Raw genomic sequence first — 15,914 nt, 5'->3', positions numbered from 1 at the left:
TCCTGGAACATTTCTCTCCAGCCTAAACTGAGTGAGCGATGCCCTCTGGTGTTCAACAACTTACATAACAGGAGGACACAACTTCAGACAAAGAGTTTTATTTTCAAACTGTTTTCAACCCCTTTCAATAGGAAAAGCACTTTACAGGATATGCTCAAACCCACTGGTGGGTTTCTGTTTACATTCTTTCAAAAATATATTTTTATACAAATCAAGCAAAACAAAATAACCAACTATGAGGCAAGTTTGATGAGGCATGAGTTTTTCCGTTTGGTAAGAGGAAACTTTTTACGACACATTTTAAGGGGGAAAGTAGTCATTAAAATGTTGAACAGGTCTATAAAGGTGCAAACTCCCCCACTGTTCCAGCTGAGCTACTGACTATAAGAACAATAAATAAAGTTTTACAAAACACACCAGAAATAATAAAAATAAATACATTCAAAGTAAGATCAAATCAAATTTCCGAATGTACCACAAGTTAAAACAAAAGCTCACTTTAAATGTCAGAAACTTACGGTTTGTTTGTTTATATATGTAGAGTAACTGGATTTGATGCAGTTCTTTTATAAGCTGAATAAAAGAAAACCCTGAAACACATCAGCTGGAAAAACACACCGACCTGAAATATAATGTGCACATGTTCGGAGTTAAACATTTTAACCATTATTTATTGTTCATGATGCAGAAACACGATAGAAGCTGTTGCATAGCACGTGGTATTAAACAATGATTGAAATTAAAAATGTGTCCAGCTCCAACTGTAAAGGAGAGTCCAAAATAAAAACCTGATTAAAATGATTAAACTAAAACAAAAATACTGATGTGGGATCTATGTCTGTAAAACCCTGAGTGAAGGCCCTGAATCTTGTCCTGCAATCATGAGTCCTCTTCATTGAAATTATTTCTTTTTGGTGTAAAAACTTGTTTCAACGGAATCAATGATAGTAATCTTTGCTGTGCTCATCAACACACTCACCTCGTAGAAAAATATAATCACCACTCAACCCTGTCTCATCTGCCAAATGTGTTACAGAGGCATAATCCCTGCGCTTCCTCTTACTCAGAAAGCTAGTTTCTTGGCTTTCTTTTGTCCATTTAAAGCAGCATAGTTTACTTTTCTGGACCCGCCATCTTCACCATCCTCGCCCTCGTTGTTGTTTGACCAGCTGGGTTTCAGAGGAGTCAGCTCCGGTGCTATTATGTCACCGTCCTGTGTGTGTAAAAACAACAGAAAAACACAAGAAGTCATCATTTGTGCAGGGCACTAAATCTAAGTAACCCCTAATTGTAACTCTGCATGTGATCCTGGGGCTCTGCAACATAATTCTTAGTTTGCAGCCCTGTAATGTTAAATGGACTGGAAGGAAATCTAACCATGAAATGTTAAACCTCGTGTGAAAACTGATTTACCCTCTCCAGCCACAAGAGGGCGGCAACACCTCACTGCAGCTTCTTTTTTTAATATGAAAAACTCATGGAACAAATGGCCCTTTTATAGTGGTATTCCCTCTCCAGGCCACAATTTGTCCCAATGGAAGATTCCAACTGGATGAATATTGATATAAAAAGGGCCATTTGTTCCATTGTTTCCTTTGATTTTTACTTCTCTACTTATTTCTTTTGGTTCCTCCAAACTCTGCCCCTCTTTAATTTAAAGTTTTCCTGAGCATATCAACAGCAGGGCAACAGCTCCAACAATCCCAGCAGCAGTTTGTAGAAGACTAATTCTGAGATATGTAAGATTTTTCCATCTCACGCTGACCTTTCTTCAACTCACACAGCTCAGTAAGATTTTTCCTTTTACTCTCTGTTGGTGCAGAGATGACACTGCACCAATGCGGAGGCAGTACATAATCTTTCCGGCCTCAGCTGGACAGCATTAGGCTAATGTTACTTGAAGTGGCAACAGACAACTTTCCCCCCTAGTGTTTCCAAGTGTTATTATTGTTGGCGCCACTGTGCCAAAGACAACTGGATTGTTTCTGTTTTCCTCAGAGTGGCAAATAACAACACAGGACAAAACCCTATTCAACATTTAGTCTATAATAGAAATGGATCGGCAGTTAACCGTCCTTTTACCGGGAGATTTTGTGCCCGGTGGCAGAAAAATTGTATAGTGATAGCAAGGTTTATAGGGAACCAATGTAAATGCTGCTGGTTTCCTTATTCTATATCCATTACATTATGCAATCAACTTAAACTTGTGTATTGCCAGTTTAATTTAGGAAATATGTTGGACGGAGGCACAGACCAGCAGCTAGTGATTACAAAAAAAGCACATACAATAGTATTTTGAAAGCGGACAGCTCGGGTCACATGAGAAGTGAGTCACACAGATACTGGTATTAAAAAGATGCAGCTTTTTACGTTGTCGAATGTTGTAGTAGATTTTTGAAGTAAATTCTAAATAAAAAGGAAATTTAGATTAATCTTACTGCTTATATTACATTTTGAAAAAGTAACTGTGTGCTCCAATATAGAAAAACTGAGGATGCAATATATCGAGATGTATCAAGAATTGTTGAGCATTCGAATCGTTGACATGCGATTGGTAATTGAATCTTGAGGCTAGTTAGGATTCACACCTCTAGCATTTAGTTGTACAATTCTTTATGCTGAGGAAGATAAACATTACCTGAGGCTTTGAGAAGTTCATGTCCATGCACCACTGCACAAAGTGCTTCTTGGCTGCCTCCAGACTCCTGTCATCAGTCTTCTTGCAGAAGACCCTGATCAGCTGCTCAGCAAACTGCTCTGGAAGAAGTTTAGACACCTGACAAGAATGATAGCAGTAGTTTTTTATTTAGAGACAGAGGAAGTGACAAACGGTTTCTATACGAATTTAAAATTAAAAACATGTTAGGAAATATCAGCAATTTAAATGTGGGCTTAGCTCATGCAGAGAAAGATCCAAGATTTGAAATCTGTGGTCTTTAGTTCTGACCTGGTTCTTCCGAATCTGGATTGCTTTGTTTGGGTCGTCCTTACAGTAGAAACGCACATTGTTGATGGGGTTCTTTTCCTTCATCCCATAGTCCAAAGAAATGACCTAATAAAAGAAATGGGTTTTTAGATCAAGTGCAGAAAAAATGACAAAAGGACATTAGGTTACAATGGAGCTTTATCATTATAAAATTATAAAAATGGATTTCACTAGATCAGGGGTCTGCAACCTGTGGCTCTGGAGCCGCATGCGGCTCTTTTGCCCCTCTGCAGTGGCTCCCTGTGGCTTTGACATTTTACATGGAAATGAATAATATTATTTTTTTTTTATCATCACATTTTTAGGCCTTACATTCTCCGACAGTAAAAAAGCGTAGCCTACACACAGAATTGTATCTGTTCTATCAAGTTGTGATTAATTGAATTATGAGTTAATATGATTGTGTTTAATGCTCAAGCCCGAGGGTTGATTGCCGTATGTGGCTGAGGATGAAAAAAGAAGGATTGGACTGACTACAATAAAATTTAAACTGTCCTGTGTTTTCAAATCTAGGCAGCCGCTATGTGTTTTATTTATTATCAAATGAGGCTACCTTTTATTTTGTACATTTTCACAAACACAGGGAGGACTTAAGTAGGTCTGCATATATAGCTCTGTATTGCTACTCTATTTCTATTTATTGTAGGCTAGTTCTTTTATTTCATAAATGCACCAAAACATGGCATCATTGAAATGGAAATGCAAAGTTCAAGTACCTTATACTGTAAGCATAACTAGCCCACTGCAGAGTTGCCACATGATGTGAAAATATGAATGAATGCTCATTTAGGCCTATTAATAATCTTCTTAGGCTAATTTAGACTGTCTAGGCTGTGTTACCTTCATCATAAGGCACAAATATGTTTTGCGGCTCCAGACAGATCTTTTTGGCAAGGGACGGCTAATATGGCTCTTTTGATAGTAAAGGTTGCTGACCCCTGCATTAGATTAAAAGAAATTAGATTAAAAACTTACATTAACTACAAAGTCCTCTGGCTGCAGACTGACATCCTGGGAGCTACTCTGGGGGATGCACAGAGCCAAGTCTTTCTCCCACGAGCGAAGCGTCTCCTTATAGTGGAAATAAAAGCAATAGTTGAGAAGACAACGGGTGATACACATTTCATTTTAGCAGGGACATTAGATGAGATTTGACCGTTTGATTTTCATCACACTAGTACCATATCTTCATATAATACAAATAATGAACTACATTCCATGTTATCAAGATAAGTTGGCTCTAGCTTTGCAAAAGTCAGGATATGATGCTTCTTAGTTTTCAAATTCACATTCATAGTGAATTCAATATTATTAAGTTTTTGATCAGACGAAACAAGTTATTTTCTCCTCAGGCTCTATGAAACTGCAGAGGGGACAATCACAAACACACTGCAAATACACGGCACAAAACAATAATGACCTCCTAAAGAAAATGATTTCAACTTATAATTGACTAATAACAAATACAGATGTTGTGACAGGCAGATGCGCATTATAGCCATGTCAAGACACAAACACACACGCACCTGGGTGACTATCACGTGTTTGTCTGCCTGGGTTTGGCCCAAACACTTATGGAGGCGTCGACAGATGATGTTGCGTAGAATCTGTCTTGCCTCAGCCAGCTCCGCGGAGGAGGAGTTCAGTATCTGTTCGAACACATGATCTACAGGACAAACACAAAATGAGTAGAGGACAGGTCAGATAAAGCAAACCAAAGACAAACAAAGTCACTAAATCATTCACTGAATTTCTTTATTTGAAACTTAGATAACTATATTAAAAAAACATTTCAGAAAAGGAACTTAATTTCTTTTCACTAACCTAATCAGGTTTAAAGCAGAGATTGTTATGAAAAGGGGCCATTTACATCCAGCTCCTTTAAACCAAGTTTTTTTTTTTTTTTTTTTTTTTTTTCAGTCACAGTTTGGTTAGGTTTAGGCATCAAAACTACTTGGTTATATTACCCACACCCAGGTGAAAATAGTCACGTTGACTATTCCACCACAGGCGCAAATAAATGTGTGGGTGCTCATAGCATCTGACTAAAAAAGACTCCTTGATACCAACAGGCATTACAAATGTTAACTAGTCATCACACCTCTGCTCACATGTAGAAAGAACTATTTGAAAACCAGACTTTGATTTTTTTATTGACCTGTGTTATCATTGTGATATCAGCTTCGCCACCACGGCCTGGCACAAATAACCACAGCTTCAAGCCAGCAAACAACAGAGGCAGAATAATCAATACGTGAAGAGGAAAAAACAGAAAAACAGTCAGGCTCCCTGATTTTTATTAAAAAATAGCGCCTCAACATTTTCACCTTGATTGGTAAAAGGTAATTTTTCGTAGAGAATATTTTGAAAAATTGGCTATAAATTTGACTGTTTTGTATCAATGGTCAATTATTTTTTCCTTGTTAATTCCTCTATTTGCAAGGACTGTTTGAAAGGGAAGATGTTGTGTTTTGGATACAAAGCATCTAAGGTCATCTGAAAATCCTTATACTTATCAATTGATTGTGCGCACCCTGACTACTTCAATATGTACAAAAACAATCTAATGAAGTCCAGGACAACAGTTCTGCCTCATTACTTTCCTTTTCAAAGCATTTATATTCAGTTTTTGTTAAAAACTTTCCAAGAGGTGTTACAAGTACAATATGTAATTTCCACCGCTAGGGGGCTCCCTATCAACAGAGTGTTTGTGGAAGGAGCAGCTCCTCAGCTGGTCAGAGCCGGCTTGAGTATCATGGGTAAGCCAGACCTGAGGAATAAACTGTCACATCACTCTATCCTTCGTCTATCCTTCGTTTTATCCATCCTATGTGTTTGCTCCCGTTTATCAGCCTGACTGCAGCAGTGATCTGCTGAGGAAACCTCCATTGTCTGTGTTTGTCACGTTACTGTAATGTTGACTGCTGACAGGAGCTGGATGGGAAATGTATTTTATTTCAAGGAGCCGTCACAGAAAGAAGAGGGGAAAAGAAGTGGGACAATCGCAGTCTTCTGTGAGTGCTGAACAATGAGAGTTGACCTGAATTTAAACACACAGACACACACACTCTCGATGTGTGCCGTTGCTGGCAAAGCGAGCTCACGGCTAATGCAGTAAAGTAATCTGGCTGTTTGCATGGGATAAACACCGTATGATTAAGGTGAGAAAACACAAATGATGCCGTAAAACTTGCTCTGCTGGTGGTTAATCCATCATTAACCAACCACCATTCCTAATTAAAATCTATCTGACATGACTCAGGCACACACGCTCACACACGAAGTAGTTTTAGAAGCCAATCTCCTCCCTGTGTCTTACAGTTCAAACTCAAGCTAACAGCACACAGTGGTATCTACAGACCTGTCAGCTTGGTGTAGGCCTCCATGTCATCTATGGCTGTAGAGAGAGTGAAGATCTTTCCTCCTGAGCCTTCGATCTTGATGTGCTTGTCTGCTTTTAAAAAGGCCTCTGTGATCCTGGATGATCATACCCAACCCTCATTATTATTGCTTTTTGCTGCAGAACAAACAAGACACTAAATCATGAATCGAAGACAGCGGTTAGCTACTCACATAGTCTCTATGATGTTGCCCACTTTGTGCTGGTAGGCTCTTCTGTGGAGACAGTTCCTCGTGTGGAACATGTCATACAGATTGCCCACCTCCTGTTAAAAGAATAGCCTGTATCTTAATCACAACTAATCATTGAAATGTTCTGAAAGTTTATCAAAAAGTAGGCTCAACAAAGTCAGCACCTTGTCTCTAGTGCAGATGTGCTTCTGCCCGTCCACCTCGCACACCCTGGCAAACTTCAAGAAGCGGCGATAGTCAAAGTTGTTCTGGATGCCCAGGTGGTAGCAGTCCCTACAAAAGACGGAGTGCATAAATGTGTGAAGGGATAGGTGATTAAACGAAATACGAAAATATAAATATTCATTATATAATTTGGAGAACAATTATGAAACGAACAGCAACAACAAGCCCACCTGGCAAAGTAGTCCCACTTGTCCACATCAATGCCATTTCTTTTGTTGGCCACAATTTCATAAAGGAAGGACTTGTCTTCTGGACGGCCTTTATACAGCCACTGTGGAGAGGAAAGAAAATGGTAGCATTAGAATAGGCTCAGTTGGCCCAGGATGTTTATGCATACATGGATTTTGACTCAAGTGGCGTTTTTACACAGTGCCTAGAACTAATGTACATGAATATACACACACAACTACATGTACAACTAACAAGGACAACAAGCTAATAGATAAGCTAACATAAACACAAAACTTATTTACAAGTAAGCTATCAGGGAAGACAAGGGCAGAAATCTGCTTCTGCATTAACAAAGGCTGGTGTACAGATGTCACCGTTTTAAGAAAATCCGGCACTCCTCACATATAAACTATTTTAATAGACTCTTCTATTCACAGCAAGAGTTTTCCTCATTTATTCTGGTCGGTGTTTACGTCTCACTTCAGGCCTTGTGGGGCCTGTTCCAACTTCTCCCATGTGGTTGGCGCTAGAACACTGTATGCCAGAACAACCAGTTACAAGATCAGTTTGTTCCCACAGGCCATCACCCTGATGAACAGTGACATCAGTCTTACAGTTTGATATTGTTTGTACTGTTTACAACTTTATCAGAACATGACTTAAATGTAGACTTATTTATGATGTTGTTCATTGGTGATTTTTTCCCCCCACATACATTACAGTCCTGACCATTCTTTATTCTTTGGTCACCATCTCTGAGTAGCTTGGTACGTTTACGTTTCCTGGCCGACATACTTTTACAGGATTAACATGCTAATGAAGGTTCTCAGTCATCCAGGTCATGGTAAATCCAGGTGCTGTATCGTAGGCAACTGGACTCGTTTCAGTTTCTTGATGATGTTTCACCTCTCATCCAAGAGGCTTTCTCAGTTCTAACTAACTGGAGAGGAGTTGGCCTAGCTTTTAAACTCTGTGTAGGTGTGTTCTTACAGAATTGTTAAGGACCCGTGTGAGCTCTGAGTTTCAGAGTCGTTAGGGCCACTTGTGGGTCGTTGGTCAAACCGGCCTTCATGTGGGTTTCTAAGGCTAGGTGAGCCCAGGTGTGAATGGTTGTTAAGCTGTCTGGGGAGAGAGCTCAGTACAGCATTGTAGGATTACAGGATTAAGTGTTTCTGATTTTTACTGAATTATTACTTTCTCCAAATTCCAGTTTGATATAGAAATCATTAGTCATGTTAATTATTTTTAAGGGGGAAAAAAAACCCTCAAAGTTGTGTCATGATTCATTTCAGGCTGGTTCTTTGACCAAGACAATCACCATCTTTCGATCGTGACCAAGCCCCGAGGTTTGTCTACATGCAGGTCAAATTATAACTGTAAACTGTATAGTGCAAAAGTGTGTAAGAGCCTAGCTAAAGTAGGAATAATTATTTCATGGATAGTGTTACAAGTAACTTTATATAGAAATCAAACATTGGCTGATCTCACACAGAACTAGAACCAGGTTTCTTCTGGTCTTCAGCTGCATTAGTGTCCAGCGGTCCACCAATCTGTTCCTTGATGAAGTCCAGGTCGTCAGGCAGCACCAGGCCGTGCTGCTTCATCACCGGCTTCAGGTCATTGTCATTCACCAGGTAGTCAAACATGGCTAGAGAGGCCTTCTCATGCTGGAACAGAACCAGATGCATTATATTAATATGGGAAGGTGAATGGCCACAATTTGAAAATGAAAGCACAATAACTCATTACTCAAACAGAAACAGCATATCTCAGCTAAAATAAACGTGAATACTTATCTCTCTTATCTCTGATGTTTGTCAGACAGCAGGTCTGCGGTCATAACGTACATAATGGCCGGGTGCTTAACGTTTCTTATCAGTGATTTATTCTGGGCAGTCAATCCTTATCTTAGCACTCAACTGTTAGGCTTACAAGTCAGGTGACGATAACTGCTTTATACAGCAGCCTTGAATGACAGTAATTACAGCTACCTATATAAAAGATCTTTCCAGAATACTAACTGCTTAAAATCTCTTGGACTCTGAAACAGCTACACTGAACTTCATTATATAGTAGATGAAAGCGCTCAAGCTTTAACCATCTGAACAGTGGGTGACTAAGTGAGAGCTCAAGGCTTTTTCCAGTACTTTTCAAAAATAGCCAGCTCAAAGACAGTCTGTTTTTCCACACAGTAGTTATTATGGGTCAGTCTGACTTTTCCATTTGTTCCCATTGTTTTCCCCCAAACACGACATAGTGTATGGTCTCCTTTTTAAAATATATCTTGCTAAAGCAGTCACTAACTTATTCTAAGAGCTCTGGAACGGGGTAGTCACACTTTTTTCAAACCAAATATTCTGAACTGAGATGACCTTTTCAGCAATTCATTTCAGTTGAAGAGCACATCTGGGCTGCTGTGTTATGAACAAACTGCAGTTGTGAATTACAGCGTGTTGACTTGTATATCAATGATTGCCAAATAGTTTTTTGATGAATCACAACAGCAGTTGGGAACCTCAGCACAATAGAACATGTCAACAACACAAGGACTTTGTTAGTCAGAGGAAATTAATCAGCCAGAGGCCCGGAGGAGACTGCACCTATCTTTTAATACCCTGTTCACATGTACATGAGTATTTCTTAAAGCTTTTTCTCTGCATGTGTAAATGGCGTTGCAGGACACTGAAAACGGAGCTTATTGAAAACTCTCGTTTATCAGTGTTTGTAGCATCATTGAGAAAATTTGAACTCAGAGCACGTGTTATGATATTGGACTACGAGTTGAGTTTGTACAGTGAAGTAATGTAATGTTATATTGTTTAATGTTCTATTTAGAAAGACACAAATGGACATTTATAATGCAATGATGGAAAAGAGAGACAAAAAGGGGTGCTCGTCTGGATATGTTTTTCTAAAACTCTGTTTATAAAAATACCTGTGTACGTGTGGATTATATAATCAGATAAATAACTTGATAAACTAAGAAATTTGGAAAATGATTTTTATTTTGGCTGAAGAGAAATGTAAATCACATAGTTTCCTACCTTCCAGTTAATTCCGGGACGTGCTTTGGGGATGAACAACCCGTCAAACATATGGGAGAATGGGCCATGTCCTGGAAATCGGGGAAAGGGAGGTTATAAATGTTATAAATTAACTTTGCTTTTATTGCTATGTGGAAAATAAAGAGATGATGAGTAATTGTTTCACTTTCATTATCACTCATGCTCACACCCTGTATCAAGGAGATTAAAACCTAAAACTTGTCAGGACCTGTGTATCACTCACCCAGGTCATGACAGAGCCCAGCGATCTGCACGCACAGGATGTCTCTGCGAGAGATGAGGAGTTCTGGCTGCCTCTCATTCAGAGCTTGGACAAGTCGTCCTGCCAAGTAACCCACCCTGCGCCAGCAGACAACAAAACAACTGATACAAGATACACGATGATAATAACACAAAACATGACAGAAAAATGATTGTTTTCAGAAAAATACCTAATGTAACATTTTGGAATTTAGAATTTGTATCAGGAATTTGCTGGAATATTAATCAGATAATCAATCTTTGGAATGAGAGTATAACAATCAAAGTGAACTTTAATTAACTGGAATTAGAGATGCACAATTATATTGGCATTTCATTGGTATTGGCTGAGAGAGGTTTTAAAGAAGCTCTGTCAAACTTCTGTGTTGTGCTGGAAGCTGGTTGTTAGTTCATGTTAGCCGACTCCATTTCAAAACTATATTTAGCTACTGCTTTCTCTTAGTGGAGCGGAGAGAGGAACTGAGATGAGGTATTTGAGAACGTGCATAAAGTCACATCCTTTGAAAGAAATCCACAAACCACAGACCAGCAGCAAGAAACAACTTAAACAAATCGTTCACAGGCTTGCATAGGCAACCGAGAAAGACGGGGAAGGTAGAAAGAAATGTGTGCATGTTTCAGCATCGTCCAAAATTAGTTGAAAAATATTGGTATATTGGATATCAGCAAAAATCCAGTATCATGCATTCCTAAATTAAATAAAAGATGCAAGAAGGAGCTTCACGCTCCACTCATTCTACATCTGCTGTTTGACCATTCTGCAAAGTTGAAAATGGTCATTTGCGGAGCCTTTCACCTACTTTCAATGACATAATTATCAGCTGCACAAATCCTTGTAGAAAATATCTGCTATGTTTCTCACCAACACATTTTCACGCTGTAAAAAGAGGCATTTTTTCCTTGAGGGCAGGGGACAAGGGCTGTGTGTTTTTCCCCTATGGGACTGTGGCTGCCTTTATTGGCGTGGCCTGCTGGGTGTCATACTTAAAATTCAACATTATCAAAATACAGCACCTTGATTAAATTATGACTGTGAGAAACATTTTGTATTAGTTAACCACCTTTAATTATACCTCTATTTGTCACTTTGGGGACGCAGTATCTGGCCTCACCAATTAATGTTGGTCTATGTCAGTTTTATAGTGTCCTCACCATGGTTTTACTGCTTCATATATGTATAGAGTGTACCTAACTGAGGACATACCCAATGCAGTGCTCAAAGCGGTTGTGGGATGCTCCAGGAAAAACAAAGTAAGCCCCCCCAAGCTGCTTGAGGTTTCTAAGTCTCTGGAACTGAGGTGTGTCGATGATTTTGATGAGAAGGGGATGTAACTCCAAGTGCCCGTGGATGGGGTCATTAAACACCTGGCAGAAGACAGGAAGACAGACAGTTATAAAACACATGATCAGAACAGTAGAGTGCCACAATACCTAGTCTGTGTTTATCTTTGGGGGGCAGGGTGGTTTGAAGCCATTTTTCAACCAAGAAACCAGTAAGAAACATATATAGTATACTCATATAATAATAAACTTTACTAATAACAGTTACAAAGGTATTTACAGCAATGATCAAAATGCAGACTAAAACAAGACGGGCTTAAAACAAGGCAAATTGAAACAACTAGGTAAAACAATTGGGAATAATGAGCAAGAGTAGAATTAACTGAAGCAAGAGAAAGCATCAGGCTTGATCACCTCTGGTCTTTAACATCGACTCTTGGATAGCTACAAGGACACTGATTGAGGATATCTGACCATGTGAAGGTTTGTACAGACAGTTGCTTTAATCTATCTAGCAACTAGTCTTTCTTCCTTTCCTAGTGTCAAAGCCTTCCACTTTTACAATTATATTTCAGTTTGTAACCCTTATTTTTCTGTTTTTTTTCTTATCTGAAGGTTGAGAACAAATAAAGAGAACAGAACATGTAAACAACAATCATTTTTGTTTCATGCAATGACCCTTGAATCTTTTCTCACGTCCTTGCAGTTCCTCATTTTCATTCTATTATATCTTCAATATCTCAATAGCCTTGAGCGTGTAGCGTTGTGGTACAGCTGTTACCTTATTTGGCTCTGCTTGTATCTGCCACAGCTTCCTGAGGCTGTGTAGGATGCGCAGACGGTCACCAAGATGCCTGGACGAGATATAAATTAAAAAATGGTGTGAAACAGTAAAGTAACCAAGCTGAGAGGCTCATGTGGTCTCTTGCTTTGTTGACACTATTAGTAGTTGTTTCAGTTACATTTCCTCCTCCTCCTCACAGTGACTTATCCAATCACAACCCCCAAAACTTGATTTTCAATCACTTACTCTATGCCAATCTTCTCCAGATGAGCATCATTGAGATACCGCAGCCCGACACCTGTGATTTTTTGAGCTGCAAAACAGAGCAAAAGTAATCATTAAGATGCTAGCTTATGGCTTTTATAGGTAAACTGGGACAGCAGAAGAAAACAACACTGCACTTCTGCTCCCAAAAGTGTAAGACAAAGCAACTGAGACCTTGCTGTGGAAGTATATGACACAACAAGGTCACATGACCTAAGGGATTGTGGTCAGCATCAAAGAGGAAGCTAACACAAAAAGCAAGACGTAAGAGAAATGGCAGATGCTTCGGCTTGACTTTAATTTATGGGAATAAAATTTGAAAGACTAATGTGTTGTAGATATACATGATATACAATTATGTATGATGCAACAGTGCACCAAAATAAACATATGTTGTTCTGAAATTATGTTTATATTCTTTAAATAAACATAATTTTCTTGGTGACCCGAATTGCCAAAGCATTTCAGGTAAAGTAAGACAATGTTGAAAGGTGTAATGTGGATAAAGTGGGTAAAGGTATTAGTACAAGTAGAACAAGTCTGGTAAGTTCAGAGAACTACTCCACTTTCCTGTAAAGCAGCCTTTAAAACCAGGATAAGACAAATGCCAAATCAAGATAACAATGTAATACCGATAAATTGCACAACTCTGGCAGTCCTGCAGTTTGTGTGTCGAAGCAGGCCTTGTAGGTTAATTTGGTCAAATCAGCCTTTTTAATCTTTTTGTCTGACAATAAGGCTTAATTCAAATGTTTTTCAGTGTGTTAAAAACTGGGAGAAACTGCATGAAAGAGTGGAGACAGAACGAAGATATCAAAACGCATTCATATTATCAAGTAGACACTGGAGCAGCAAGGTTAAGTCCATTAGCTGATCATGAGAACTTTCGGCAGTGGCAACTTGTAATGACCATTTGTCTGTTGGTCCCTCCTCTGTGGCTCTTCCTGAGGTTTCTTCCATCTCAACCCTGTTAAAAGGTTGTTTTTTTCTCAAAATGGCAAGTTTTTCATCACTCGAATCAAGGGTCAAAGGTCAGAGGAAGTCGCTCTCTGTACAGATTGTAAAGCTCACTGAGGCGATGTGATTGTTATTGTGGGCTCTATTAATAAAATTGATTTATTACCTATATTTTTTTTTTAAGACCAATCGCATAGTCTGCAGTAAATCATTAATGGAAATAATTGTCACAGCTCTAGCAGATATATATTTAAAGGTGCAGTATGTAAGAATTTAAGTTGGAATATTTAAAAAAATGCCTAATGCACTAACTAAATCAACAAAATGTGAAGGAATAACAGTTTTGACGTTAAAGTCGTCCACGTATTGTGTTTTTTATCTGCTTAGCATGCTAACCAGCTAGCCCCGGTTCCTCCTGGTCCAAAGCTCATGACCAAAGTAGACACCAACACTCCGACTGCCAGTCCTAACCACTAGCTGCACGGCTAACTGAGCTAACTAGCTAACGACAGCTACAGCAGGCAGCAGTTAGCAGTTTGTCTGGTGAATGACTTTTTCCTAAACTACCAAATGTATGTCAGTGAGAAAGAGTTCGTGTCGACTACAACAAAATGGTGAGCAAGTGAAAGCATCACAATCTTCACATAAAGAAAGAAGACACCATCAATAAGGCAGCAATGTAATAAATATGTTGGGTTATTTGTTTTAACTGACGACATGAGAGAAGATAGAACAAGATAGAATTGCAAAAACTGTCCATGTGGATGAATTGAGCACCCTGTGACACACACATGGGGACAGCGGGCTAACAAGCCGCATTGATAAGCAGCTCTCAGCTGTCTGTTTGGTCCAACACAGGTCCAAAACAGGTCCAATACAGTTTTTAAGCTATCGAACCAGAGCACAAACCTCTAAATGTTTCTTCCCATTCTCCGAGACTTTCTCTTCGCAGGTACCGACACGTTTCCTCCACTCCCCATCGCATGTAGTCCGAGTCCTGCAGTTGGACCGCTGACACTCTCTTCTCCGGCGTTTTGAAGCCGTCGGCAGGGCACGAAACTGCCTCGAACGGTCGTTTTCGGTTCGCCATGTTGATCTGACAGAAAAAATGCGGTTATTTGGGTTATTCAGCCCCGCAGAACTACAGCCGGTAATGTCTCCCTCGTCGACTGCAACAGCTGATCGCGTAGCTCTGCAGAAAGCACTAAGGCGGTGAAAAATACCCGGGTTTCAATTTTACACCGGGTGCGTCAAGATAAACCGACACATGAAGCACGCTTCCGGTCAGAGTTTTCCAAAATAAAAGTCCGTGCAACTTCACTTAACTTAGTACAACCAGTGTTGTATACATGACAAAGGCAGTTTTGATTACGTTGAGCTCTCGTATTGTTGTTTAACTCTTTTCATTTAATGTTAAATAAATACAGATAACGCTACAGTTACAAGAAGGTGTAAATGCTGTTTCAGTGCCTCAAGAATAAAGTTCTGATGAGGAAATAAATAATAATTCTATATTTTATTATTTGTGGCTTTGAATGAGTCAAATTCAACTATCACGAATGTGGATGTACTGGAATCAGCCTACATAAAAAACAAGCGTATGTGTAAACTCCCCCAGATTCACAGAAAAAATAAATAAAGTAAAGTACACAACCTCAATGGTGACCCTGAATGATAAGAAAAAACAGATTGCAAAACTATATTGCAATTTCATATTTCAAAGTAAAAAACAATAAACCTCATTCAAAAGTTTTGGATAAGCAACAAACTGTGCAATTGCTGTTTGTACCACGTAATTTCCAATAGTAGTTGTGCAACTAACCGTTACACTTTCTTCTTAGTATAATACTTCACACCATGTGTGTATTACAATTATGGCTGCAGTTATCCTGTGCAATGTTCATATCTGCATGGGGAATATGAATACAGTGTATATACTCATTATTATCATTATCACGATTTCTACTTTGTTTTCCTGTTGTTATATTTTTGTCTTGCTTTGTGTTGTTTCATTTTTATATATCAATCATTCATTTTGTACCTCTGTTGGTTTTCAGATAATAGTTTTGGTTGGAGTGCCTATTTTGGCTGCATGTCGTATTGGACGACTGCAATATTTTTTTGTTGTAATATTATATATGTATATGTAAGATATGTAATTTTTTTTGTTGTGGATATTGATCAGTGTTTTACTTACTTACTTACTTCATCCCTGCACAATTTTACAATTATCATCCCTACTATAAAAAGCTAGAAATTAACAAACAAAAAGACATTTGGTGACGTGCACTGTCAACGTAAATTGTGGATCATCAGTAAACATTAACCT

At 38.9% G+C, this 15,914-nt stretch overlaps 1 protein-coding gene across 1 annotated transcript; it reads right to left on the bottom strand.

The window, feature by feature from the left end:
- Nucleotides 1–82: 82 nt before the first annotated feature.
- Nucleotides 83–14,848, bottom strand: samhd1 (SAM domain and HD domain 1). Its single transcript, XM_084366715.1, has 16 exons — nucleotides 14,495–14,848; nucleotides 12,611–12,677; nucleotides 12,362–12,434; nucleotides 11,504–11,664; nucleotides 10,262–10,377; nucleotides 10,018–10,088; nucleotides 8,464–8,640; nucleotides 6,973–7,073; nucleotides 6,742–6,850; nucleotides 6,560–6,651; nucleotides 6,348–6,463; nucleotides 4,513–4,652; nucleotides 3,962–4,057; nucleotides 2,948–3,052; nucleotides 2,639–2,776; nucleotides 83–1,213 (listed from the first exon to the last, which is right to left on the bottom strand). Exons 1-16 carry the CDS (start codon nucleotides 14,673–14,675, stop codon nucleotides 1,064–1,066), a joined length of 1,893 nt encoding a protein of 630 aa, XP_084222841.1. The 5' UTR covers nucleotides 14,676–14,848; the 3' UTR covers nucleotides 83–1,063.
- Nucleotides 14,849–15,914: the final 1,066 nt, after the last annotated feature.

Source organism: Pagrus pagrus (genome assembly GCF_965226575.1).
Source record: "Pagrus pagrus genome assembly, chromosome: 11".
Lineage (NCBI taxonomy): Eukaryota > Metazoa > Chordata > Actinopteri > Spariformes > Sparidae > Pagrus > Pagrus pagrus.
This window is presented reverse-complemented; position numbering and strand designations above follow the sequence as displayed.

What these genes read in the sequence shown, in the direction of transcription:
- samhd1 (XM_084366715.1), bottom strand. Translation starts at nt 14,675, where the DNA reads ATGGCGAACCGAAAACGACCGTTCGAGGCAGTTTCGTGCCCTGCCGAC. An exon ending in CTGGAGAAGATTGGCATAGA is followed by an intron (nt 12,435 to 12,610) that starts GTAAGTGATTGA and finishes TATCTCGTCCAG; the next exon opens with GCATCTTGGTGACCGTCTGC. An exon ending in ACATCTGCACTAGAGACAAG is followed by an intron (nt 6,652 to 6,741) that starts GTGCTGACTTTG and finishes TTCTTTTAACAG; the next exon opens with GAGGTGGGCAATCTGTATGA.